This window comes from Lytechinus variegatus, chromosome 7 (genome assembly GCF_018143015.1).
Source record: "Lytechinus variegatus isolate NC3 chromosome 7, Lvar_3.0, whole genome shotgun sequence".
Taxonomy (NCBI): domain Eukaryota; kingdom Metazoa; phylum Echinodermata; class Echinoidea; order Temnopleuroida; family Toxopneustidae; genus Lytechinus; species Lytechinus variegatus.
The window spans coordinates 38,581,465-38,608,081 of record NC_054746.1 but is presented as its reverse complement, the minus strand read 5'-3'; the positions used below and the strand labels follow the sequence as shown (position 1 = coordinate 38,608,081).

General features: G+C 36.5%; 1 protein-coding gene across 1 annotated transcript in view; it reads left to right on the top strand.

Moving 5' to 3' along the window:
* The first annotated feature begins 2,014 nt into the window (after positions 1 to 2,014).
* LOC121419224 (nuclear export mediator factor NEMF-like) overlaps positions 2,015 to 26,617 on the top strand; it is a 47,503-nt gene continuing 22,900 nt past the window's right edge. Inside the window, exons 1-8 of the mRNA XM_041613584.1 lie at positions 2,015 to 2,101; positions 12,454 to 12,522; positions 12,787 to 13,015; positions 13,477 to 13,622; positions 21,341 to 21,408; positions 22,288 to 22,377; positions 24,391 to 24,461; positions 25,083 to 25,153. Coding sequence (XP_041469518.1) covers positions 2,043 to 2,101; positions 12,454 to 12,522; positions 12,787 to 13,015; positions 13,477 to 13,622; positions 21,341 to 21,408; positions 22,288 to 22,377; positions 24,391 to 24,461; positions 25,083 to 25,153 — 803 coding nt within the window. The 5' untranslated portion in view covers positions 2,015 to 2,042. The remainder of the gene's footprint in view (positions 2,102 to 12,453; positions 12,523 to 12,786; positions 13,016 to 13,476; positions 13,623 to 21,340; positions 21,409 to 22,287; positions 22,378 to 24,390; positions 24,462 to 25,082; positions 25,154 to 26,617) is intronic.

The following is a 26,617-nucleotide window of genomic DNA, read 5'->3' as shown; positions in this document are numbered from 1 at the left end:
AAGAAACAGCATATACAGTGCGTCTCCCAAAAAACAAATACACTTTTGAAATGGCTGCCGAATGAAAAAAATATATCACTTTGGGGAGAAATCACTTACATAATTATGGAAGCGAATAAAGTCAACTTCCAAAAATGTTGGACAACTATTCATGCTTGAGCGAGCACTGCCCACTGAAACAAAGGGTAAGAAAATTAGGCTGGGCTGGAATTAGCCTTCCAGTTTCTGTCAGTTTTTGAGATGCAAATCCTTTTGAACTTTAAAAGGTAAGGGCGTTGTGATAAATTAATGATCAACCGTGACCAGTTTTGGTTGTTTAAGCAATTTTTTTTAATCAACTTTAATGCATGAGTGAACACAAATGGGGCAGCATTTTATTCAATTCAATTCAAATAAATATTTATTTTCCTCCATTTTACAAAGTTACATTCATTATTGTTCACAAGAATACACTTCAAATCAATTTCTATAAAGAATATAAAATCAACTTATGTGTAAAGAGGAAGGCGTATGTCCCTAGAAGCATAGTGCTTGTGGCGGGATACGCCTGTGGACAAATATATACAATACACAAAATACAATACAAAGATAAGAAGGGCGAGGAAAGGAGAAGTATCACATTATCATGTGGATCTCAGCAATGTTTTCATGGGAGTCGGGAGAATAGGGGGTGAGATAGGACTAAAGTGAGAGAAGTAGGTTGATGGAATAAGTGTCAACAGAAATTTTGGCTCCCCACTCCCTCTCTCCCGCCCTCCCTTTCTGTTGAGCGACTGATTGCTATTTTCATGTACGCGTGAAGTCCAGAGCAGAATGTTGATTTAATGATTAATTATGATTTGGGGAATCAACGTTTTCCTATCAATCATAAATCAACAATTCATCAATAAATCAACTATTTCAATGTGCAATGTGATCAATCAAACATTCAGTTTTTCAATAAATTATTTCATAAATCATCATAATCAGTCAATTTCTTGGTAATCATTCAGTGGAAAAAAAGACTCAGCCACCGGTCACTTCAGTGGCAGTAAAGTTTTCAATATGCTACAATCCAGGAAGTGAGTGTGAGAGAGAGAGAGAGGGGGGGGGGGGGAACATATGACTTTTAATTTGTAAAAGGACAAAAAGAAGTGGAATGCCCTTTTAACCAAGTCTTAGCATATCTCACCCTCTTGCTTGTAACAGGTACCATCACATTACTCTGACTCTCAAGAACACACTGCTGAGGTCCACAAGATGAATATGCTACACTAAAATTACAAAACCTGTTCACTTATGCATTAAATTTCAATTTCAATTCAATTTGCCTAAGAAACCATAACTTATCTTATTCATTAATTTAGCATAACTCCCTTACCATTCAAAAAAACTTTAAGGCTAATTCCTGCCCCGCCTAGCCGAGTTTAGTCTCTCATGAGGAGAGAAGTGGGGGGGGGGGGGTAGAGATGGAGGGAGGGGTTGCTAAATAATTTGTTGACCTTTATCCCATCAACGTACTTCACCTAGTTCAGTCCTATCTTACCCCCTATTCTCCTGATTCTCATTAAGACATTGCTGAGATCCCCACGATAAGTCAAAATGCTTCACTTAAAATTGCTATTCAGATCACTAATGCATTGAATTTCAATGAAATTTTCTCAAACAACGAACTGATCACAATTGATGTTAATTCATCACAAAACCCCCAACTTTGCAAGTTCCCGGGCAAATAAAAAAAAAAACTGAAAGAAATTGGAAGGCTAATTCCAGATTTCCAGCCCAGCCTAATTTTCATACCCTTTGTTTCAGTGGGCAGTGCTCGCTCAAGCATGAAAAGTTTTCCAACTTTTTGATGTCATTTGAAAGTTGACTTTATTTGCTTTAATAATAATATATAAGCCTTACATGCTTATGTCCAGCTTATTTGCATTCTGCCAGCGCCATCGCCATGGCACGATATAGCCAAGTCGAATAATTCTTTTTTTCATTTGACATTTTAGGAACGCTGTATCTTCGCAATTGGGAACAGATACTTCATTCAGATTCAGAATATTTCAAAAATGAAGTCCAGATTTACAACTATTGACCTTCGGGCAATACTTTACGAACTTGGATCAAAGTAAGTGTCCTTAAACTCTTGGTATTTGTAAAAAATATAATTTTGAAAACGTGTGCATTTTGTAATAATTTAAAATTTGTGCTGTGCGTGTCGTAACTTCGTGTGGTGTGTAAATGTGGCGCTAGTATAGCGGCTAGCTTACCGGTACGGTACCCAACAACCCAGGGAGCTCCCGCATGCTGCGCGGGCGGGAGCCCATGGGCTTACCGTGTATTTGACCATACTCACGGGACTAGCGTGATTTATGGTCTAAATATTTCTCCAATTCCAAATGAATTGTGAAAACAGAAATTATGCACTTACCATGATTATATGGATGAAGGTCTAACAAGTGGCAGTTTTCCTGACATCTGGCATGTCTGGGCACAGACTGGAACCTAAATTTTCTAAAAAAACCCGAAAAGTTCTCTCCTACCCCCGTCTCGATCGGCCATTTCGTTACGATTCATAACAAAAATGGCCAATCGAGACGGGGGTTGTGCATAGCCTAGAGGACTCTGATCATATTTTTTATGATTTTGATATTGTCATTTGATCACTGAGCCTAGACAAGGCAGGCTATGCCAGCGTGGAGAAGATCGTAGTCCATGGCCATATGGGAATTCCCTTCATATTTAGAGTAACCCTCCCTTCATTCGACCGGCGCCGAGATTCGACATGGCAAATCTATTTTGCAAGCCTGCACACTCAAACACCAAAACTCACCCCAAACACATTTAGATATACAAAGACACTATCACTTCCCTTCAGAAAGTCCTCATTTTAGCTAAAAATTAATCTTTAAAAAGTCGAAATTTTCCCTCTAAAATGCCAGAATATGCGCCATATATCTAGAGCACGAGGCGGCTTAGCTCAGATTTAAGAAGCGGGGTCGCCGAAAACTGCGCCAAAAACGAAGAAATATTTGGTTCTGTTCCGAGTGCAAAAGCTTTCTCGCAAATTTAGTATCGTATCTTCAAATTTCCAATCAAAAAAGAAAATTTCGGCGGCACTGGAAAAATTTTAATTTGCACAGAAATCAAGTTGACGACATGCGTGCGGCAGGCCTTCGTTCGACATGTGCTCCGATCGCAATGCGAAAGCAAATGACCGTGGCACTTCCGGGTTGCACATCGCATGCGGTGCAACGCAATTCATGGATGCGCCATGTCGAACAAAGGCAGAGGGATGTCGAATCTTGGCCGTAAAACATTGAAATACATTTCAAGATTTTATGAATTATTGAGATTGAAACTAAAAATTAACATTGCAATTAAAAATAGACAAATATATTTAACAAATATTGGGGCAAATATCATTTTGTGAAAAGAAATTTGAGAACAAAAAATATTGCAGAAAATACTGCGAGAAATACTTTTAGTCTTGACCCTTGAACCCGCTCCGATATGACGTACACGTATGTAGCGGGTACGTCGCTTCGATCAGCTGTATTACCAAGTGCCGTTTTGAAGAAAAATTCATAGATTAAAAATGTTTTTTATTAACTAATAAAATATACCTATTGATTGTAAATATTTATTATTGCAATAATAAATATTTACAATCAATAGGTATATTTTATTATTTAATAAAAAACATTTTTAATCTATGAATTTTTCTTCAAAACGGCACTTGGTTACAGCTGATCGAAGTGACGTACCAGCTACGTACGTGTACGTCATATCGGAGCGGGTTCAAGGGTCAAGTCTATTGTCTCGCAGTGTTTACAATATGGATACATGACATCGGTCTGGTAAGAAATGTCTAATTTTTCTTATTTTAGGGGGGAAACTATCATACCTTTATACGCATTAGGTGTATAAAGGTATGCAAATTGATAAAATTTTGGTCGATGTATGGACCACTAGTTCTAATGTTAAATATGAAGGGAATTCCCATATGGACTACGATCGTCTCCACACTGGCATAGCCTGCCTTGTCTAGGCTCAGTGATCAAATAACAATATCAAAATCATAAAAAATATGATCACGGAGTCCTCTAGGCTAGGTTGTGCATATATCACTGTTTTGTGAAAATAAGCGAAACTTAAAAATGCCATAACTTATTTTACATCCGATTTCGATGAAATTTTCAGCATTATGCTAGTTTGATTTTTCTCTATCTATTCAAATCAACATTTTTCTGGGGTGGACTTGACCTTTAAAGGGGAAATGTGCAGATTTTTTTTTACAGCAAAAGTAGATTTTCATATCTTACACAAAATGCAGTAATTGGGACTGTGTAATACTTTTTTGTTAGTGCAATGCACTGCCATGTGAGGCAAGACATAGGCAAGAGTTTCACATGCACCCCCACTAAAATTGAAAATTAAAACAAGGATAAGGTTTAAAATAATATATCTAGCCCTCATATAGAAGGTTTTATATTTTGCTCAGGAAGAGAAAATTGCTATGCAATGGAACAGAAAATTGAGTGTAAAATTGTGGGTCTTCTCAGAGGGACATATCCACCACATATTATTGAGATCATCATACATAGGCCTCCTAGTCATATCTGATTGATATTTGTTTCTAAAATCGTAATCACACACACACATCATATGGGTAGATATACTCTTCTTCCTTTTTGTCTCGCTCACCAGAGGTGAAGGCGAGACTTAGAGATCCAAATGTCGTCCGTCCATCACAAACCTTATGACACATAACTGCAACCGCAAGTCGCTTTTCAACCAAACTTGGATGGTAGATGGACTTGGAGGACCTGCATCTTATGCTGCAGTCGGTTGTAACATCAATCAGAGTCAAGAAAGAGATGAATATTCTTCATTTTCCTGATAGTTTTCAACTAAATAAAAATAATTTCAAGGAATTATGGATAATAGATGGCCATTTCATGGATTTAAAGATATATTATGTAAAATATGAAATTATAGCAATCATTTTTGTCTCACCTGCGAAGCAAAGTGAGACTATAGGCGCCGCTTTTCCGACGGCGACGGCGACGGCGGCGGCGGCGTCAACATCAAATCTTAACCTGAGGTTAAGTTTTTGAAATGACATCATAACTTAGAAAGTATATGGACCTAGTTAATAAAACTTGGCCATAAGGTTAATCAAGTATTACTGAACATCCTATTAGAGTTTCATGTCACATGACCAAGGTCAAAGGTCATTTAGGGTCAATGAACTTAGACCATGTTGGAGGAATCAACATCGAAATCTTAACCTGAGGTTAAGTTTTTGAAATGTCATCATAACTTAGAAAATATATGGACCTAGTTCATGAAACTTGGACATAAGGTTAATCAAGTATCAATGAACATCCTGCATGAGTTTCACGTCACATGACCAAGGTCAAAGTTCATTTAGGGTCAATGAACTTTGGACGAATTGGGGATATCTGTTGAATTCCCATCATAACTTTGAAAGTTTATGGATCTGATTCATGAAACTTGGACATAATAGTAATCAAGCATCACTGAACATTTTGTGCAAGTTTCAGGTCACATGATCAAGGTCAAAGGTCATTTAGGGTCAATGAACTTTGGCCGAATTGGGGATATCTGTTGAATTCCCATCATAACTTTGAAAGTTTATGGATCTGATTCATGAAACTTGGACATAATAGTAATCAAGCATCACTGAACATTTTGTGCAAGTTTCAGGTCTCATGATTAAGGTCAAAGGTCATTTAGGGTCAATGAACTTTGGCCGAATCGGGGGTATCTGTTGAATTACCATCATAACTTTGAAAGTTTATTGGTCTAGTTCGTTAAACTTGGACATTAGAGTAACCAAGTATCACTGAACATCCTGTGCGTGTTTCAGGTCACATGACCAAGGTCAAAGGTCAATGAACTTTAGCCGAATTGGGTGTATCTGTTGAATTACCATCATAACTTTGAAAGTTTATGGATCTGATTCATGAAACTTGTACATAAGAGTAATCAAGTATCACTGAACATCCTGTTCCAGTTTCAGGTCACATGATCAAGGTCAAAGGTCATGTAAGGTCAATGAACTTTGGCCATGTTGGGGTTTTTTGTTGAATAACCATCATATCTCTGTAAGTTTATTGGTCTAGTTCATAAAAAGAGGACATAAGAGTAACCATGTATCACTGAACATCTTGTGCGAGTTAGAGTAGTATGCAAAGTCAGCACTGCTGCTATATTGAACCGCGTGATGCAGGTGAGACGGCCAGAGGCATTCCACTTGTTAAATTTTATTTTTAAATTTAATTTTCATTTTTCATTTTTTTTAAAGCTGGGGTGCGATATTTTGTAAACGTAATGGCTGAGGCCTAGTTTCACCACAGATTACATGATAGCTACACAGCTATTACATTATCAATTTTAAGAAAAATCTACAATTAAGCATATACGTATTAAATTAAATTGATTTGAGCTAAGCTTTTTCGGTATTGATATTTTGAATACCGGTATTACTAATTGCTTCAATACCGGTATACCGACTAATACCGAGTAAATTTCCAATTTAATGTGCAAACAGTGTCCAATGTTTGTTTAGCCCTCATATGGCCTCCATAAACAGTGGATGCTTGCGGTCAGCTGAGGAATGCTCAGCATGGGCCATTCTCATTGACAGAAACTTTCTCAAAAAATATTTTCATGTTACTTTCTTTACCAAAACTTTATACGATCATGCTCTCTCTCCACTGAGAGGGAGTTGTGCATGTGCGTGAAATTATCTCAGCAAGCACGTGGTACAATTAATCCTATCTCCTTGCTGAAATTAATTAGATCGAGTCAAGTTACCAAATGCTATACTGCACCTACTCACTGCTACTTACTTTGCTAAACGTGTGTACATGCCCCAAGTTACAAGCACCAAATTCCAAATTCCCTGCTGAAACAGTCAAGGAGATTTGCGTGATATTCCCTCCACCGATCTGGCCCCACTCATTCACATTTGGATTCGCCCCTTTTGTTTACCACTCACATCAACACGTGTTCGTCGAAGGTTCAAAGTTTGTTGACCTCAAATTTTGACGTCTCGTAAATAACTTTTCTTACGTCCATTGTTTTGAACCCCCCCCCCCTCCTTTAGCTATACCATTCAGACCATGTTTTTTCTCGCTCTTGTGAATCTCTACATGTTGTCTAAAACCCTCCCCCTTGACTTCTTATCCCCGGCCGCCTCTTTCTCTTTTTTTCTTTATTTTGTTTTTCTTTATCTCCCCAGCCCCTTAATTCCTCCCTTTCTCTTTCCCATCGGTCCAACTCTCCCTGTCACCACCCCTCTCTTACCACAAACAATCATCATCCTCCTCTTCTCCGAGTCTCGATCTACCCTCCTTTTTTTTCTATTTCTCTCTTCTCTGCCCCCCCAAGTCTTGGTCATCAATTCTCTTTCATTTTAATGTCAATTCTATCTTTCACACATATGAAAATTGAGTTGATCACCATCTTATCACGCCACCAGTCCATCATAAATTTAAATTACAATCAATCCAATAGTTTATTTTATTTTATTCATGACCGCACATGCACAAAAAGGATACATCGCCCATCACGAATCACACAAACATTCCCAGCAATTTTCTTCCTTCCATTCACGATCACTTCACAGATCATTTTCAAAATAAACCAAGAGGGATGGCGTAACATTTTTTTCTTGTTATCAACATTTTCTGTCGTTTTTTTAATTTTCATTTTTTATGTATTTTTTTCTTCATATATTTTTTTTTTTGGGGGGGTGGTAAGACGACTTTTGTAGCAGGCTTATAGTATAGAAGTAAACTTGTCATAATTGAAACAAGTTACTGCAGCCCGAGAAAAAAACTTGCATGAAGAAAAAAAAGTGTTAATCCTTGTGGTTTGTCTGTCAATGCCCAGCACCCCACCCCCCCCCCCCCCCGCAAAAAAAAATCAGTGGAAATCCCATTGAAACAAGTTAATTGCAGTCCGAGAAAAAAAAATGCGTAAAGAAACAAAAAAAGTGTTAATCCCTGTGGTTTGTCTGTTAACGCCCCAGGTAGTGCTGCAAGTCAGGCGGCATGTTCGGTTCGGTTCGGTTCGGCAGGGTTCGGCAATATTTTTCCGAACTTTGGTTCGGTTCGGGGTTCGGCAATAGATGCCAAATTAAATTTAACATATAAAAAAATAAGATCGCCGACCTTCTAACAAGTAATCCCTTGGATATACAGTCATGTATTAATAATAAATTTTGTTTTTTAAAAAGAATAGTTAAGATAATTGTTGAACTTTCTTTCATTTTGATAAACAAAAAATAAGTCATTTCTACTTTCATTTTTAAAATGAAAATAAAAAAAATCAAAAGAAAAAAATATTGATAACGAGAGAATCAGGACAGAAACAGAATTACAAAGATCAGAATATTTTTTTCACGATTATTTCATGTAGCTATGATCATGATCGATTACGATGTGATTGCTAACGCATCTTCTCAAATTGGAAAGTGTTGATCGGGAATGTCGAAATAGTAGACAAACAACCTCCACTCAACTGTTATTATACCGGTAAAATTCACATTCCAAAGAATATGAGTGTTTTAGAAAGTCCCTATTTTCTGAAAAGTGGTAAAATCTGGTCAATGAATTACTTTAAAAAGATAAAATATCAGTCCATTCTTGGTCCAGAAAGATCGACGCTACGTGAATTCAAACATATTTCCAACACAAGAATGAGTACATAGGACTGTACTGCGTATTTTAGTGTTGTGAAATCACTCGGCGTTGATCGTCAGAACTAAGACGGAACTGATAATTTATCATTTCATTTTCAGTAATTGGCCAGATTAAACCACTTTTAAGAAAATATTGACAATGGAAAAACATTTCAAGTTTGGAATACAACTTTTACCTGTATAATAGCAACCGAGAGCAGGTTGTTTGGACTTCCTGTTTCAACTTTCCTTACCAACCATTTCCGGAACATCGATCAGGGAACATGCGTTGATTTGGTTTGAATTTTTATCTTTTTTGTTTTTTCACCCTCATTCCTTCATCTCTTATTTGTTTATCTTTTATATTAATATGGAAATATCAGAAGGTGGAATATATATACTTTACCATTACTTTGTCAGTCACAAGGAATGAATTTATGTCTTTTCAATTAAATGTACACCGATTACAGCAATACGTAATTCAACTACACTTTTTAACTGAGTTAAGCTTAAAATGTCCCCACATTTTATAAGGAAAAAAATATATTCATGTTTAGGCCTGGGACGATTGTCATTATTACCATTCGATTATTTCCTGGAAAAATAATTGAATGATTCAATTGTTCGTCGGGAATCACGTCTTTTAAGTCACAATAGTTGACCTACTTTATGGTGACCCCCCCCATGAAGAAATCTCCATCAAAGTCACATGTTTAGCATAAATGAGGCCCTTTTCCCCCTCCTCCATGATTTTTTATATCAAAAGAAACTTCATGAAATGAGATTAAATCTTTCAGTTTATTGTTCCAATGAAAATCTTTCCTAAATCAATACTGGTACCCTGGTATTATGCATGCATCCCTCCAAGTGCCACACCCCTGCATATAAATGAATCAGCCCCGATCAGCCAGCCGAGTCCAAAGACGTAAACAACTCATTCATGAAGTATATTCTTTGAGACTGAGCCCAGGTGGAGCATTTCACTTGAAAAATTTCATCCCTTGCCCACACCATGTCCCCGCCTTCACTTGTGGCACTGCCCACGATGCTACACATGTATTAAAAAAAAATATATTTCATTTGAAATACCTTTCAAAATTACAATTTTTTATCATTTGAACCTACATGTATAACTGGGTCTATTTTTGGAGACTAGTCGAGAAAGTACTGGTGAAGGCGGCGCGTGTTGGAATGTAGTTTTCATTGGTTGAGGGGAATATAAAAAAGGTTGCATTGTTCTGAAACATGAAAGAAATTCTCCGGCTCCCACCCCCTATCCTTCCCTCTCTCTTTCCCTCACACGCACACACACACACAGATGGGGGAGGGGTCAATTTATTTCTGAAGTCATGACCTTTCCTGATAAGGGAACCACATGCCTTCCGCTTCTTTGTTTCCCAAAGTTTCATTGGCTATCCGAAGGTCCAATCAGCTCAAGTGAGCTGGTTATGTGTTTACTTATTATTGTGCACGCACACAATGACTTATTTTGTGTATGAGGGCAAGGTCGGGTGGGATTAACATTTTTTCGGAGCGCTATCATGTTGGCATGTAACTGTGAATGTGATACAATCATTGATAATTTTTGAAACATTACCTCGGTAACACAATTTTTAAACCTGTAAAAAACAGCTGTCATCATTGTTTTCTTGTCATTTTATTATTATTACTTGGGTATTAGAGTTATCCCAACGTCATAATCGGGATCTGCCGAACATTCGATTAGTGTAAATTTTGCTAATCGATTGGTGATTGGCGGCATGCCAATCGAACCATTTGATCAATCAATGTTTACTCCCAGGCCTATTCATGTTTATAAAAAAAAAATGAAAATGATAAAAATTTAATCAAACACGAGACCGAAACTGTCATACTTTGTCATTTATGAGGAATGAATTTATGTCTGGTTCTTTTTCTTTATTAAATACAAAATGATTAGGTCCGATTACGATCACGATCGATTATGGCAATACGTAATTACACCACACTTTTATACCGAGTTTAGCTTCAAAATGCCCCCTCATTTTATCAAGAAAAAATATATTTATGTTAATAAAATATTCTTAAGTTGATAACAGTTCAATCAAAGACGAGATGGGAGCTATCATAGTGGATTTTAAAAATATATTGAGTGGAATTCTCTTTGTGCACAATCACTAACCATTATATATTTTTTCAATTTTATACTTAAATCTATGTAGTCATCGCATTCATGCATAGCATACAAACATTTTTTTTTTTTACCGAACTTCCGAACCAGGCCTTTGAGTTCGGTTCTGTTCGGTCCGGTTCGGAAGTGCCAAGTTCGGCGAACTTCCGTTCGGTTCGGCGGTTCGGCTGCAGCACTAGCCCCAGGGTTGATACTTTGTTGAAGCCGTATTACACCACGTGGTCAAAAGGCTGGCTAGACTAGGGAATGTTTCAAGAAGAGTTTTGTCCGTGATTTTGTTTGTAGAGGGATGTTACAAGCTATAACAAACCCTAGCATATGATTGGCAGAAAGCAAATCTGTTGTTGAAACCACTGAAAAGACTCTTCATGAAATGCTCCCCGTCTCGATCGGCTTCGTTTGTTTACTGTAGCTGTGTACACAAGGGCATGGAGCTGACATACACTAGCGATGGGCCGAGGCTTTTGCAGCGGCGAGCGGAGCTCAGACATAGTTCAGGGGCGATGTATTCATTTTGAGGTTAGATTTTCGGACTCTGATTTCATTACGTATGTTGAGAGAGCCAAACAACTTATTGTTTTGGCTTAATTTTACTGTAAAAATACCCATAGACAACAATACAGAAGAAAATACCGGTATATTTTCAACTTTTGGTATGATGGTATTTCGGTATTGAAATTTTAACGGCGGTATCCATACGGGTATGACGTTCATACCGAACGGTATTACTAATACTGGTATACCGAAAAAGCTTAATTTGAGCTCCTCAAGGAGAGCGATTCTGAGAAGCTCAATTGAACTCCTTGAAAAAACAAGGAGAGCGATTTATTGAGCTCCACAAAGTTATAAACAGGAAGGACTGGACACCTAACTCCACAACTGTAAGTCACTTTTCAACCAAACTCAGGTGGTAGACGGACTCGGGGGACCTGCATTTAGAGGTCACATGGTAAGGTCAAAGGTCATTTTCAGGTCAGCGTTAAAAGTTTACATGCAAGAGTCTCTTATGACACCTAAATCCGCAAGTGCATGTCACTTTTCACCCAAACTTGGAGTATCGATGTAGTTAGGAGACCTGCATGTCATGCTGCAGTCGCAGGTCACATAGTAAAGTCAAAGGTCATTTTCAGGTCAACGTTAAAGTTTTCCTTCAAGACTCTTATGACACATAACTCTGCAACCATAAATCACTTTTCAACCAAACTTGGATGGTAGATGTACATAGGGGATCTGCATGTTTTTGTGTTGGGAGGTCACATGGTATGGTCAAAGTTAATTTTGAGGTCAACATTAAAGTTTACGTGCAAGACTCTTATGACAAGTGTTATTCCATCCCAGTCATTTCACAATGAAGTTTCGATACAATCCTGTTGCATGCCCTAGCAAATCACACTATTTCAGGTTATTTTCATAAGTGGGCGAGACACAAAATCGCTTATGCCTTGTTTCAAACTTAGATAATCCTCTCTCACATGTGTGGGACACTGCCCTGCCGACGACACTAACAGCACAAAAGTGATGTGGTGCCCCCTTCCACTTCCTCCCCGAGGTTTAAGAAAATTTAATTTTTTCCCATTTCTATTTTATCATGCAGATTGCTTGGACTTCGTGTTCTTAATGTCTATGATGTAAATAACAAGACATACCTGATTCGACTTGGAGGGTAAGTGTATAAATGAGTTAAATTTACAAATAAGTTGATATAATGCCCAGCTTGCATTTCTGATCAGTGTATCCTCTGGTAGAAATTATAATCGATCAGAGAAGGGATTGCCAAATTGTGATGCATCTATGCCTTTGGCTATATAGCAGGATGTACAACAAGCTGTAGGCTATGTACTGCTGGCAAATGTTTGTGGATAAATCCCACAGTTCTCATCTCAAACTTGTCTTCACTAGCTTATTATTTTGTCAATTTCTTTTCCAGGACCGACCAGAAAGTGGTCCTGCTATTTGAGTCTGGCACTCGGATGCACACCACTTCGTTTGATTGGCCCAAGAGTCAGATGCCATCAAACTTTTCCATGAAGTTGAGAAAGCACTTGAAATCTAGACGTTTAGTAGAGATCAAGCAGCTAGGTGTTGACAGGGTTGTTGACTTGCAGTTTGGATCTGATGAAGCTGCTTATCATGTTATTGTTGAACTTTATGACAGGGTAAGATGAAAATTAATGGGCAAGTCAACCCTGGTATGCGTTTTGTCTTGCATGACCAAAGTTTGGCAGAGACCTAGTGATTACTTTTCCTGTTAGTCTGTTGCAAAAATGTTTTAGTTTTTGTTCAACTCTTATTTCTTTATTTCTGCATCAAGTTCATACTTGGTACATATGATCCTTGGGTAATACCACATGTGTGTCTATGAGGATGATGGGGTCAAAGATCATCTAGGGGTCAAATGTTCAAATTATGCGAGGTCATGTATATCCTTGTTTGAAAAGCTTGGTACAACAGATTTAGTGGGAAATATATATTTCTAATAGAAAAGTGTTATAGTGTCAACATCTATTATTTTTGAATATTTTAATTTTTATCCATCGATCGTTTGTGAATTCAAAATGAATAGATAAATATTTATACTGGAGGAGGGGCTGAAGGTATTTCATTTCTATACACACAGGGGAATGTTGCATTGACAGATCATGAGTATACAATCTTGACCCTTCTGAGGACCCGAAAGGATAGTGATGATGTTAGGTTTGCAGTCAGAGAAAGATATCCTGTAGACACAGCTAGACAGCCAGATCCTATTCCTCCATTAGAGAGGTAAGTGATTCCCATACAAGATTTTTACAGTGTTTCTAGCCCAATTTTTGTTTTACTTTTTTCAAGGCAGGGAAAAATGAGGGAATTTGATCTAAAAAAATACCTAAAATCAGGGAAAATGCCTCAAATGAGGGAAATATCAGGGAATTTTGATCAGCCCAAAAGTGGAGAGCATGGAATTTGGTCAGTCTCTGTTATATATTTTTTGTTGCTGCATATCAACAACATCCATTGAATGACTGGTTGTGGTGATACTAATTAGTTTTACACTATTGTTTTTATACTGAAAATACATGTAATTCACTGCAACAACTTTATTAGAAAAGATGCAAAGCTGGTATTGGGTTTAAATAATTATCACTCATGGAATGTTAAAATTTTATCAGGGAAAAATCAGGTAATTTTGTTTTCTTGAAAAGCTGGGAACCCTGTTTTTAGATTGTATTACATGGGCTCTCCGATGTGTAGAAATGGTGGTCAGTTGGTAACACGCTTTATTTGCCCCATTCACAAAGGTGGTTTTGTATCAATGGTCCAAAACCATGTTTAAGCAGATTTCCTGCATTTATCCCGCTTTTATCAGTGCTTAAAACCTATATTGTGAAAAGGTTCAATGCTCTTCTATAACAGTGAGCTGGATGCTACAGCGTTCTTGCCAGAAAAAAATTCACCCATGTCGGGGACTTGTGCTGCCACTCCCGGGGGGTGGGTGCGGGAGGGGGGGTTCACCCCTCCCACGCGGAAGCGACAGCCTTTTCATCAAGGAAGCCCCATTGTTGCGTATTTTTAAGCCCACAAAAATGCACATAAATGCTAGGCCTGGGAGTAAACATCGATTGATCGAATGGTTCGATTGGCATGCCGCCAATCACCAATCGATTAGCAAAATTTACACAAATCGAATGTTCGGCAGATCCCGATTATGACATTGGGAGAACTCGAAAACCCAAGTAATAATAACAAAATGACAAGAAAACAATGATGACACTTCATACAGGTTTAAAAATTATGTTACCGAGATAATTTTTCAAAAATAATGATTGTATTACATTCACAGTTACACACCAACATGAAAGCGCTCCGAATTTTTTTTAATCCTACCAAACCTTGCCCTCGATACACAAAATGAGTTCATTGTCTGCGTGCACAAAACAATAAGAAAACACACAACCAAGCTCACTTGAGCTGATTGGACCTTCGGATAGCCAATGAAACTTTTGGGGAAACAAAGAAGAAGGCAGTGGTTCCCTTATTAGGAGAGGTCATGACTTCAGAAATAAATTGACCCCTCCCCCATCTTTGTGTGTGTGAGGGAGAGAGAAAGATAAGGGTGGGAGCCGGAGAATTCCTTTCATGTTTCAAAACAATAATGCAACCTTTTTCTATCCCCCTCACACAATGAAAACTACATTCCAACATGCGCCCGTCTTCACCAGTACTTTCTCGACTAGTCTCCAAAATAGACCCAGTTATACATGTAGGTTTAAATGATAAAAAAAATCGTAATTTTAAAAGGTATTTCAAATTAAATATTTTGCAAAATATTTCTTTGAAATACATGCGTAGAATCGTGGGCATTGCCACAAGTTGGTGCGGGGACATGGTGTGGGCAAGGGATGAAATTGTTCAAGAAATGCTCCACCTGGGGTCAGTCTCAAAGAATAGTTCATGAATGAGTTGTTTACATCTTTGGACTGGCTGATCTGGGCTGATTCATTCATATGCAGGGGTGTGGCACTTGGAGGGATGCATGCATAATACCAGAGTACCAGCATGGATTTAGGAAGGATTTTCATTGGAACAATAAACTGAAAATTTTAATCTCCTTTCATGTAGTTTCTTTTGATATAAATATCATGGAGAAGGGGAAAAAGGTCCTACTTTCATTTATTCTAAACATGTGACTTTGATGGAGATTTCACCATAAAGTAGGTCAACTATTGTGACTTAAAAGACCTGATTCCCGACGAACGATCGAATCATTCGATTATTTTTCAGGAAATAATTGAATGGTAAAAATAACAATCGTCCCAGTCCTAACATCCATGCACCATAGCGGTCACGCACAATTCTCAAACTCCTTTGCTATTCGTTCATTGTGTGCAGAGAGGGCGGGATAAAGGGATAAAATGACAAACACAGTACAACTCCTTTGCTATTCGTTCATTGTGTGTATAGAGGGCGGGATAAATGACAAACACGGTACAAGTATATGTTCCTTGTATATACAATGCATTTATTCCAAGTTCCACTCCCATCATATCAGTAAGCGCAGCTACCGGTAGGTCATGGAGCATAGCCGGTGTGATGTGCGGGGCAGACGGGGGAATAGGCAACGGAACGACCGTACCGTGCCGTCATATGCCCGCAATAGCAGCCGCGAGCTAGCTGGGCGCCTTGCCACTTTCCTAGCCGTAGTAGGCCTGTAAGTGATCTTAAGTTGGTGGGACTTCGGCGCAACCCGATAAATGAAGTTGATATCACTAAGATGAGTTCATGGAGTGTATTATTTTTTTCTGAATATTTCTATTTAATTTTTCCACGCATGTCGCCACGCATGTCGCTGAAATTTTACGCATGGTTCCACTTGGTCTCCATTTCCGCACGCATGGTGTTTGCACCATGCGTATTATACACTGGCGAGAACGCTGGTTCTATCTGTCAATTTACAGTGGACTTTTTAACGCTAAAAAGCATAACTAAATAATAAATAGCAACAAGCATGAATTTAAACATTTACTCGAAATTCTTGCATTCAGTGTCATATACATGGCAATGAATTCAATGTAATGAATGGATGAAATCTGCATGAAGCATTGGTCATTGCTACATTGAAAACCACCTTTCTTTTCTTTTCAGTCTTGATTTGCACACACTCCAACTCTCACCATGTCATCTTGTATAAAGATAGTATGAATGATGTTTTAAAAAAGTTAGTGTAGAGAGTGCAATATTTAGAACAAATCAGCTAATGAGTGCAGAGATGTCTTTCTCTTGTCAAGAATCTTTATTTTCACTTGATATTCTTTGGAATTCTTGGTTTTAGAATGATTTGCCTGAAGGGTTATATTTTAAGAATTAACAGAGGGCAAGAAAAAACATTTTATATCAGATGAATGGGGCAAATACCATTGGTAATAAGCCAGTTTGTAGTTCTATTCTGCGCATGATCAGAGAAAGGTCATTTGTAATCAGTGACATGGGGGTTTAAACTCCTGTGAGATAAGCACCAACATTGATGTCCTGATTATTCATATATTCTTTTGGATTGTGTTTTTCATTCACATCCACAAAGAGCAACAATGAGTCCACAAACGACTGGTATTTCACAGTTTGTCAAGTACATTGTAAAGCATGCTATAATATGCATTAAAAGTAGAAATGCAACGAATACCTTCATGGAGTGTTTACTGGTGTGCTATTCTAGTCACCTGGTCTATTCAATTTCTTCATCCTGCTACGTAAGGCATGCTTACATGTATGTAATATCTTTCTTTGAAATCTGCCTATCACAATGAAAGAAATGAAAGGTCATTTGACCAAAATAGACCAGTTTGTAGTTACTTCATGGACAATTTTGGTCAAATGACCTTTCATTTCTTTCATCATGATAGGCAGATTTCAAAGCAAGATATTACGTAAGCTTGCCTTACATAGCAGGATGAAGAAATTGAATAGACCAGGTGACTAGAATAGCACACAAATGAACACTTAATGAAGGCATTTGTTGCATTCCTACTTTAAATGCATATCTTAGCATGTTGCACGTACGTGAATCCCTCCAACTCAGTGTGAAAAGTGGGCGGAGCTAAATCGGATTTTCGCGCCTAGCAACCCCGTTGGCAACGCATGTAAGCATCGTTCTGCTCACTCTCCATAATGTCTGCGATATTAAAATCCTAAAAACCAATAGAATCGTTAAAATTTAGTAAGGCTATGAATGTTTATCATTTACATTGACTATCGGTGTACAAACTCATACCGAATTTACCAGCAAGTGATGGTTATATTACGAATTATCAGCAATTTTAATGAGTGATACAAAGTGCCAAAATTTATGAGAATATAGTGTAAATTTTGTATAGCATTTCAAAATTCCTTAATTTAAATATTTTCATAATTTTTCATTGCTTTAAAAAACATCTTATCACATTTAGTATAATTTTCCCGAACTGATAACGTTGATAGATTACTGTTTCTCGGCTTTATGAGGAAATGGCAGGCCTTCAAAATCAGGTTAATTTTTGTTATATTTCTAAAAGAAAATTGTTAGATTCGAACTACTATACCAACTGTTTGCCAGAAGGAGGGTTATCATCTCATAATGTTGTGTAAATGATACATTACAATATATTTTAGGAGTGTAGTAATCCATGTTAGATAACATTTTTAGGATGAGTTTCGTAATGAAGAGAAAAATCAAGTTCATTCTTAGCACGCGAGCCGCAGAACGATAATTTTTAGCGCGCGCAGACATGGCTGATCCCCTGGTGTGTCGCGCGGGATTATCTAGTCCCATACTGGTGTCGGGTGGTATATTCCACGTACCTTGTCCCCTTGCAGTGACCACTGTAGAGTTATATAGTGCTTCATTTTGATACTCAATCTGTGAAATACCGATATCGAAAAATGCTCGGAATATACCTGACACATATTAATGATTTCATTTTCGAGAATTATTATTTCTTTCCTGCATGAATTACAAAACGTCAATCTTATAGGTCAAGAATCATGATAGAAATTGTCAAGATTTGGAAAATATAATGTTAAGTTTGCCCAATGTCATCAGTATCTCACTGTATGTTAAACAGAAAATATAGAACAACTGTATTTTTTTGTAAATTCCACGGCCGCCTCACGAACTTAAAGAGATGGTATATACAGAAGAAGAGGAAGGGCCGGGAGCCGGGTTCAGGTGTCTCAAGCGGATCGGGAGAAAGGGGGGGGGGGGGGGTCCTTTTCCCACTCTCTTTCAAATAACCTTATTTTCTAATATTAATTCCTGTTGTTTATCGTGGAGTTTTACCTTTTATCATAATTATAATTCTATACAATATGAGGATCCTACTATAAGTTTCAAGCTGTCCTGTTCAAGATTACTGATTTTTTTTCTGCGGGTCCCATTAGCCCCTTTTTCATCAATCATCTTCTCGGTGTCTCTGCTACCAAGATTGACTAGGGAGTGGAGGGAGGGGGGGGGGCGGGCATAAGTTATCATCACTCACTTTCGCCCCAGACAAGTGCCTGTTTGATATATTTTATTGCAAGAGCTTCTCTTTTCCTCCTATCTCCCTGTTCTCTCTTTTTTTTTGTTTTTGTGTTTGTGACATTTTATATCTCAAAGATCAGCTCTCCCAATCTAAATTTCAACCGTCTCATATTATTCCTTCCCTTCTGTTATGGTCAAGCTCTCCTCCAATAAAACTAACCTATTTGCCCCTCTTATTTCTACCGGCCTGCAATCTCATTTTGGTCCTTTTCAGTATCCCTCATCGACCCCTCCCCATTGCAACTCACCATGATTTTAAGTCATTATCACGAGAGCATGGATAGGAATATTGCAGATCTATAAAATTGCTATTACTTTGATTTTAAAATAATTTGAGTACCCCCCCCGGCGGCCATGCACGTCGGTTTCATATATGTCGCATGATGGTATAGGTGGCCGTGGAATTTACAAAATATACACTTGTTCTATATTTTCTGTTTAACATATACCGTGAGATACTGATGACATTGGGCAAACTTAACAAGATATTTCCCAAACCTTGATAATGTTGTAATTTTATACAGTCAATGTTACACATTCTTGACACTAGGCAGTTTGACTTTTTTGTAATTCAGGAAAGAAATAATAATTACCGAAAATGAAATAATTTATGTGTCAGGTATATTCCAAGCATTTTTAGATATCGGTAAACTATTAATTTCACAGATTGAGTATCAAAATTAAACACTAAAACTGCACAGTGGTCATCGCAAGGGGAAAAGGTACGTGGAATATACAACCCGACGCGGTATCGGACTGGATAATCCGAACGGACAGTCAAGGCGATCAGCCCTGTCTGCACACGCTAAAATTTATTATTCTGCGGCTCGCGTGCTAAGAATGAACCTATTTTTTCTCTTCATTACGAAACTCATACTGAAAAATGTTATCCAACATGGATTGCTACACTCGTAAGTTTTATTGTTATGTATCATTTACACAACATTATGAGATGATAACCCTTCTTCGGGAGAACAATGGTATAGTAGCTCGAATCTAACGATTTTCTTTTAGAAATATAACAAAAATTAACCTGATTTCAAAAGCCCGACATTCCATTTTAAGCGATGGAGAAAATAGCCTACCAAGGTTATCAGTTCGGGAAAATTATAGTTAAAGTAATAAGATGTTTTTTAAAACAATGAAAAATTGTGAAGATATTGAAAATAACGATTTTGAAATGCTATATGAAATTTACGCTATATTTTCATAAATTTTGGCATATTGTATCACTCATCAAAATTACTGGTAATTCGAAATCTTATCCACACTTGCTTGTAAATCTGATATAGGTTGATACACTGATAGTCAATGTAAATGATAAGTATTCATAGCCTTACTAAATTTTAACGATTCCATTAGTTTTTAGGATTTTAATATCGCATACATTTTGGAGAGTGAGCAAGACGGTGCTCACATGCGTCGCTAACAAGATTGCTTGGCGACCTACCGCGAGAGGGCTTTTATAATGGCGGGCTCCACTGAGTTGATACATAGCCTATAGGTGGTTCACGTACGTGGTTGCACAGTGTAATTTGCAAACTGTGAAATACCAGTCGTTCGTGGAAGCATTGTTTTTTGTGGATGTAAAAGAAAACGAAAATTCAAAAGAATATATGAATAATCAAGACATCAAAGTTGGTGCTTATCTCATTAGATTTTAAAGCACCATGTCAGTGCAAATGACCTTCTTCTGATCATGCGTAGAATCTTTTGATCATGCGTAGAATCTTTTGATCATGCGGAGAAAGGAACTACGAACTGGCTTATTGTCCATGAAGTAACTAAAAACTGGTCTATTTGCAGGAAAGAGGCCTTGCATAACTTGATAGATTGGAAACCATTCATGGTATGATTAGCCAGGCGGCTTCTAGAGAGTAAAAATCATTTACTAATGTAAGCTTACTCTCATACGAAGCCAGGTCTTCCTGGTAATTGACCCACACGACGGAAGCCAAAACCTGAAACTTTCACCCCCGAGATTTCTACTTTCCTTCTAAAAGATCTAACCCTAAATCATGTACATGGGATAAAACTTCATGTCCGACATTTCTACACCCTCATTGTTATTTTTTTAACAAGAATTCATCAAAAAAAAAATGAGAAAAATATGTACATGATTTAGGGCTAGATCTTTTAGAAGGAAAGTAGAAATCTCGGGGGTGAAAGTTTCAGGTTTTGGCTTCCGTCGTGTGGGTCAATTATCAGGAAGACCTGACTTCGTATGAGAGTAAGCTTACGTTAGTAAATGATTTTTACTTTCTAGAAGCCACCTGGCTAGGTATGATTGAGTCATATCATCTGATTAGCAATTGGTATAGGTTTTCCATATTCAAGTTCATAAATTTATTGGATAATTTTTTTAAACAGCTCATTGAAATACCTTTCTTCATTATAAAATCTTTTAATTCATTTTTCTCGGTATATTCCCCCTCCCCTTTGGTTGCAGGATTCAAGAGATCTTAGCTGCAGGAAAACCAGGAGATAACATCAGGAAACTACTCAATCCTCATTTTAGTAAGTTAAGAATAATTGATCAACTTGATAAAAAAATTATTTGATCAATTGATTTATGATTTTTATTTGGGTAGAGATCAGCCTTGCCAACATGTCTGAGATAGGTCTTGAAAAAATTTGATTTGCTTGTATAATACCAACCATAGAATAATAGAAGGCAATACATATTTTATAGTGTTTAGATCATGGGCTTAAACACAGTATCCCCAGATAATGTTGACTTGGAGTACTCCATTTCAAAACTGTGATAATGGCATAACCTTCCAATCTTTTGGATGGTATTCTTCATATACTTTTCAGTGTAAGAACTTTGTGAACAGTGTGTCTAGTCAATGTAAATTTCAGAGCCATGTATCATGAGACTTATCATCAATGACAAGTTAGATGTTATTGCTATTTACATCCATTCTGGTACAGTCTGGCTTACGTTACGCTGTATGGCCCGTATTCTAAAGTCCAGTTTAACTTGGACCATTGTTTCAGTCTGTTCTAAAGTTATGGGAAATCACATATGTCAAAAAAAAATTGCTGTGCTCTTTCCTGATTCTTTAATGTTGAAGGCAACTGTCTTATTTATCCTTCCTAGGCAATTATGAATAACCCGAGAGTCAAATGAGCTGATACATTGAATCTATACTGTTTGAGATTTTATTTCACAATTGGCTTTCCATAGTTACAACACAACTTTATACCAGAGTTTGAATTAAACCTGATTTCAGAAAACTTATCAGTAGTTTCTGAAATCATGTCCCTTGATTGGCCAAGAGGAGCTTGGTCATAGAATTCTAGCACTTGTCAATGATAAGTTTTATGAAACAGGACACAGAATATAATATGAAAATGTTGATAATGTGTGATAATTGATTTCATTTCTTACAGTCTTTGGACCTGCCTTGATTGAACACTGTCTTCAGAATCAAGGATTCCCTTCAAACGCTAGAGGAAATAATGGATTTGACATCCAGCAAGGTTGGTGTATAATAATTGTGATTTCTTTATTTAAATCAAAATATGCAACATAAACACCTAAAATGTGTATTCATTTCTGTCCAAATGAAATATTTGTTATTGAAGAGAAGATAATGTGCATAAAATTTAAAAGACAAAAGAAAGTGAACGAAATGGATGGAGAAAAGAATAAAGAGAGCAAATTAAGGACGTTCCACAGTTATATTTGTCTTGTGCACATGATATCTGTGCATATTTTACACTACTGTATTTGCATTGATGTCAAACTAGATGAACAGGTGATTAATCAGCTACATATCACATGTGTTATTTTATAAAGCTAATTTGTAGAAAATAATTGATGAACAAATGTTTTTTTGAATACTATTACAATTTCTGAATATTTTACTTTGAAGTGCAGCAATGTACAGCGAATATGACCTCAGTTTCGAATAAATGGTAGATTGGTTTGAAATTTTTCCTCACATAGATACAAAGCCTTTGGCTCATTTTTTGGTGTTTTGGTAACACACTTGCTGAGTCCAACAAACTGCTGATAGTTTTAAATCGAGCATATGAACCCCTAATTTTTAGCTCAACTGGCCTAAAAGGCCAGATGAGCTTATGCTGTGGCGTGGCCTCATCCATCGTCTATTGTCCATCCACAATTTAAAAATGCTTCTTATTTGTCATTTCAAGTCCAATTTCAATTCTGTTTGCTTTATATGATTGCTCTAGGTGGGGGATACAAAACTTCAAAACTCAATGAATGTGCTAATTTATGCACATTTTTCAAAATTTATCAAAAATGCTCCTACTTTATTTGTTGACCGATTGTGATTTTTTTGCTTTCATCTGGTAGAGCTTCATGAGGTTGACCAAACTTCTACACAGAAATTTGAAATTTTTAGTAAAAAGTAATTATGGTATTTCATGTGAAATTTATTCATAAATCACAGAAAATTCTATTTCTTCTTTATTTTTTGACCAATTTTGATTTTTTTTCTTCCATCTGGTATAGTTGCATGAGGCTCACCAAACTTGTACACAGAATTTTGACTAGAAAATTATTTATGCTAATTAATACAAAATTTATTCATAAATCACAAAAAAAATGCTTCTTCTCGTTCACTTTTGCATCAATTTTATTTTTATTTCCTCAAATTATTTTGCCAATGAAATTCTCTTCAGTGTCAACTGGGCTGAAATTCAAAATTGTTTTAAATTTTGTTGCAAGATGGCGAATGAGCTCCAAATCATTGATGTGCTAGTTAATGATTACACCGCTTAAGTAAATCTTCATCTACAGGCTTGCAAATTTTGGTGAAAATGACATGTATTTTGAATAAAGTGCAGCATTTAAGTCAGATTTGATATAGAAATGTCAACTTTTTAATCCCATCGTAGTGATCTTGTGGGGTCGAAAAATGCCAAATTCTTTTGAATGTGCAATTCTCGAAAACTTCCAATACAATGAAATTAAAAGCTCAATAGCAAAAAATCAAGCACATAAACCCATGTTATTTTTTGCATATTTGAAATATTCAGGTGCTAAAGTAACGGTGTGCAAACTTTGGTGAAAATGACATGTCCTTAGATAAAACAAGATGAATTAGAAGCAGAATGTTATGAAGTATTTGTGTGTATTTACACATCCATTGAAATTAACTTCAGAGTAACGGTACTGACTCTTTACAGATCATAGTTAATGTAGAATTTGAGAGATTGTTTCAGCACTTGCCATCTATTGTAACCCTTATGTGATGTTGCAATAAACTTGTGTTCAATTGCAAGTCAGTTTTTTTGGTCCCTAAATCAGTCATGTGTCTTGCAGTTAATTGCAAATTTGTGATTTGCTAATCTGCTCCTTGAAACAAGGAGTGCAAGCTAAAATGTATCTATCAATTTTATAATTGCAGTGGTATATTTGTAATTGATGGCATATTGTTTCTTGCAACACCCCTTAGTTAAATAGTCTGTAAAAATGCTGATTTTTAGAAAGATGTTTATTTGTTTTTAATTGTATACATGCAGACATGTCTCGGGTTATGGCCTCCTTGTCAGAAGGAGAGCAGTATGTGGAGAAGTCAGGTTTGGAATGCAAGGCAAGATATCTCTTCATATTTTGTTCGTTTTTTTGTGATTTATTAAGGACGTTTTACATCTTTAGTTGTTTGCGTCCTGATCTGCGCATGTTTCATACCATGCGCATTGACGTCCCATGGTAGAATAGGTGATTGATCAGCTGTACATACCAGCTGATATTCATTTGGTCTGCGTTTTAAATATGAATGAAATTAGTTGAATTATGAAGCAGGTCAGTGGAAACATGTGTGTACCCCAGTTTTATTGATTCTTTCTACTTTGTATAATTTTCTTTGCAATTCTAGATGTATGATGAATATGAAATTGTCAGGGTAAAACAAAACATGTGCAGAATCTTTTTGTTTTTTTTCATGGAATTATGTTGTAGCAGGTTATACAGGTATGCCAATGTTACAAGTCTGCCAAAAACCATGAACTCACTTGGTCTTCAAAATCTATGTACTTCATAAGCAGGTTGCCAGTATTGTTGTCATCTATGTCTCTGTAAATCTTTATCAGCCAGTTTGGTTGGTGATGTTTACATGCTCATCTTTAATGCATCACTGTACATGACCACTCTCTCTGTCATCTTCTATCTTTATAGAACATTAAGCATTGTTATTTTATATATTTCTACCCAGGGCTACATCATTCAGAAGAGAGAAAAGAAACCCACAGCATCACAAGATGGTGAAGATTCAGAACTATTGACGTAAGTATTTGATTTATCAATGATACTGACATTATATCTGAAAGAAAATGATTTCATAGTGGTTTTCAAAGTATTATAGTTGAATATGTTGGTCATCGTTGTGCAAATTTTGAGTTGATGGTGATCACTCATTTTTAGACAAATCTTCATTCCTAAAAAATATACAAATTTTCTGATATATTGCTATGTTAGGCAATTCCACTCAAGAACATCATGACATTGACTGTGATACATATATTTGTGTATTTTATAGCATACATGCCTCAGAAACTAATTATTTTCTGCAAGTCATTTGTAAGTGAACACTAAACTTAGATTTTGGCATCAGCTGATCTAATTTTGATTTGATTTGATTCATTCATTTATTCACGGTATAAGCCCTAATTAGCTGCTAGGCTTTACAAAGGGGCCATTCAAATGAACAAAAACAACTCGTACATATGACAATGAAAATATGCATGATATGCAGAGATAATTGAAATAGAGTTACTGATTACACAATGAACAAACAAATTCTATAGAAATAGAATAAATTTATGTACATTCATGTATGAGGAAGTAAGTATACAAGGGTAACAGTTGACTGAGCCATGAAAACTGCATGGTTATCAGTATGATTTAAAGTACTCAAAGTTATATAAAATGGAATTGAATTTAATATCAAGATATTAATTTGTTATATAACTTCAAAGCAAATAGGGGTATTTATTGTACTGACTCAAATACAAGAAACATTTAGTAAAAAAAGGTTTAAAAAAATAGATTTGCGAGTAATTTAAGACATATTCTAAAAAAATAGTGGACATTCCAGCCAATCTCACTTAATCCATAACAGAAATCATTTTCATTGAAGTTCTTGTAACTTCTGTAGGTTCTGTAAACGTGGACTGTTTTGATAGCGAATGTATGGTTTTTTCGCCATATGATATCCAATGAATGGTCACTGGTTCCAATATGCATTACGTCACTTTCAGCAGTTTTTGTTTCATTGTTCCTAAAATTATGGTCGATTATCTTTGATGTATCAGGAGTTATTCTTGTAGGCTTTTCAATGATCTGTACTAATGGAAAATAGTTACACATTACTCTTTATCTATTAGTGTAACAATTATCATAGTCTCTTGCAAGGTAATAGCAGTTGAAATCATGTAGAGAAAATTATATCTTTGTTTTCTTCATCTGCTTTCATTAAAATCTTTTCAACAGTATCAAATAAAACAATATTAGAATTAGGCATTCTGTACCAGGCAAATATTGGTGATAATTTAGGTTGCATTACCTCAACATCAACAAATTGAGCTTCATCCATTATCAAGTCTCTTACCTTCATTAATGGCGCAATCTTTTCTAATTTACTTAAATCAATACTCTGAGAATATTATGATCTTTCTTGTAGACAACATAGTCCTCAATTGTATTGTGGCATCACATATGTTTTCACAAATGAGGAGTTTCATTTAGTGC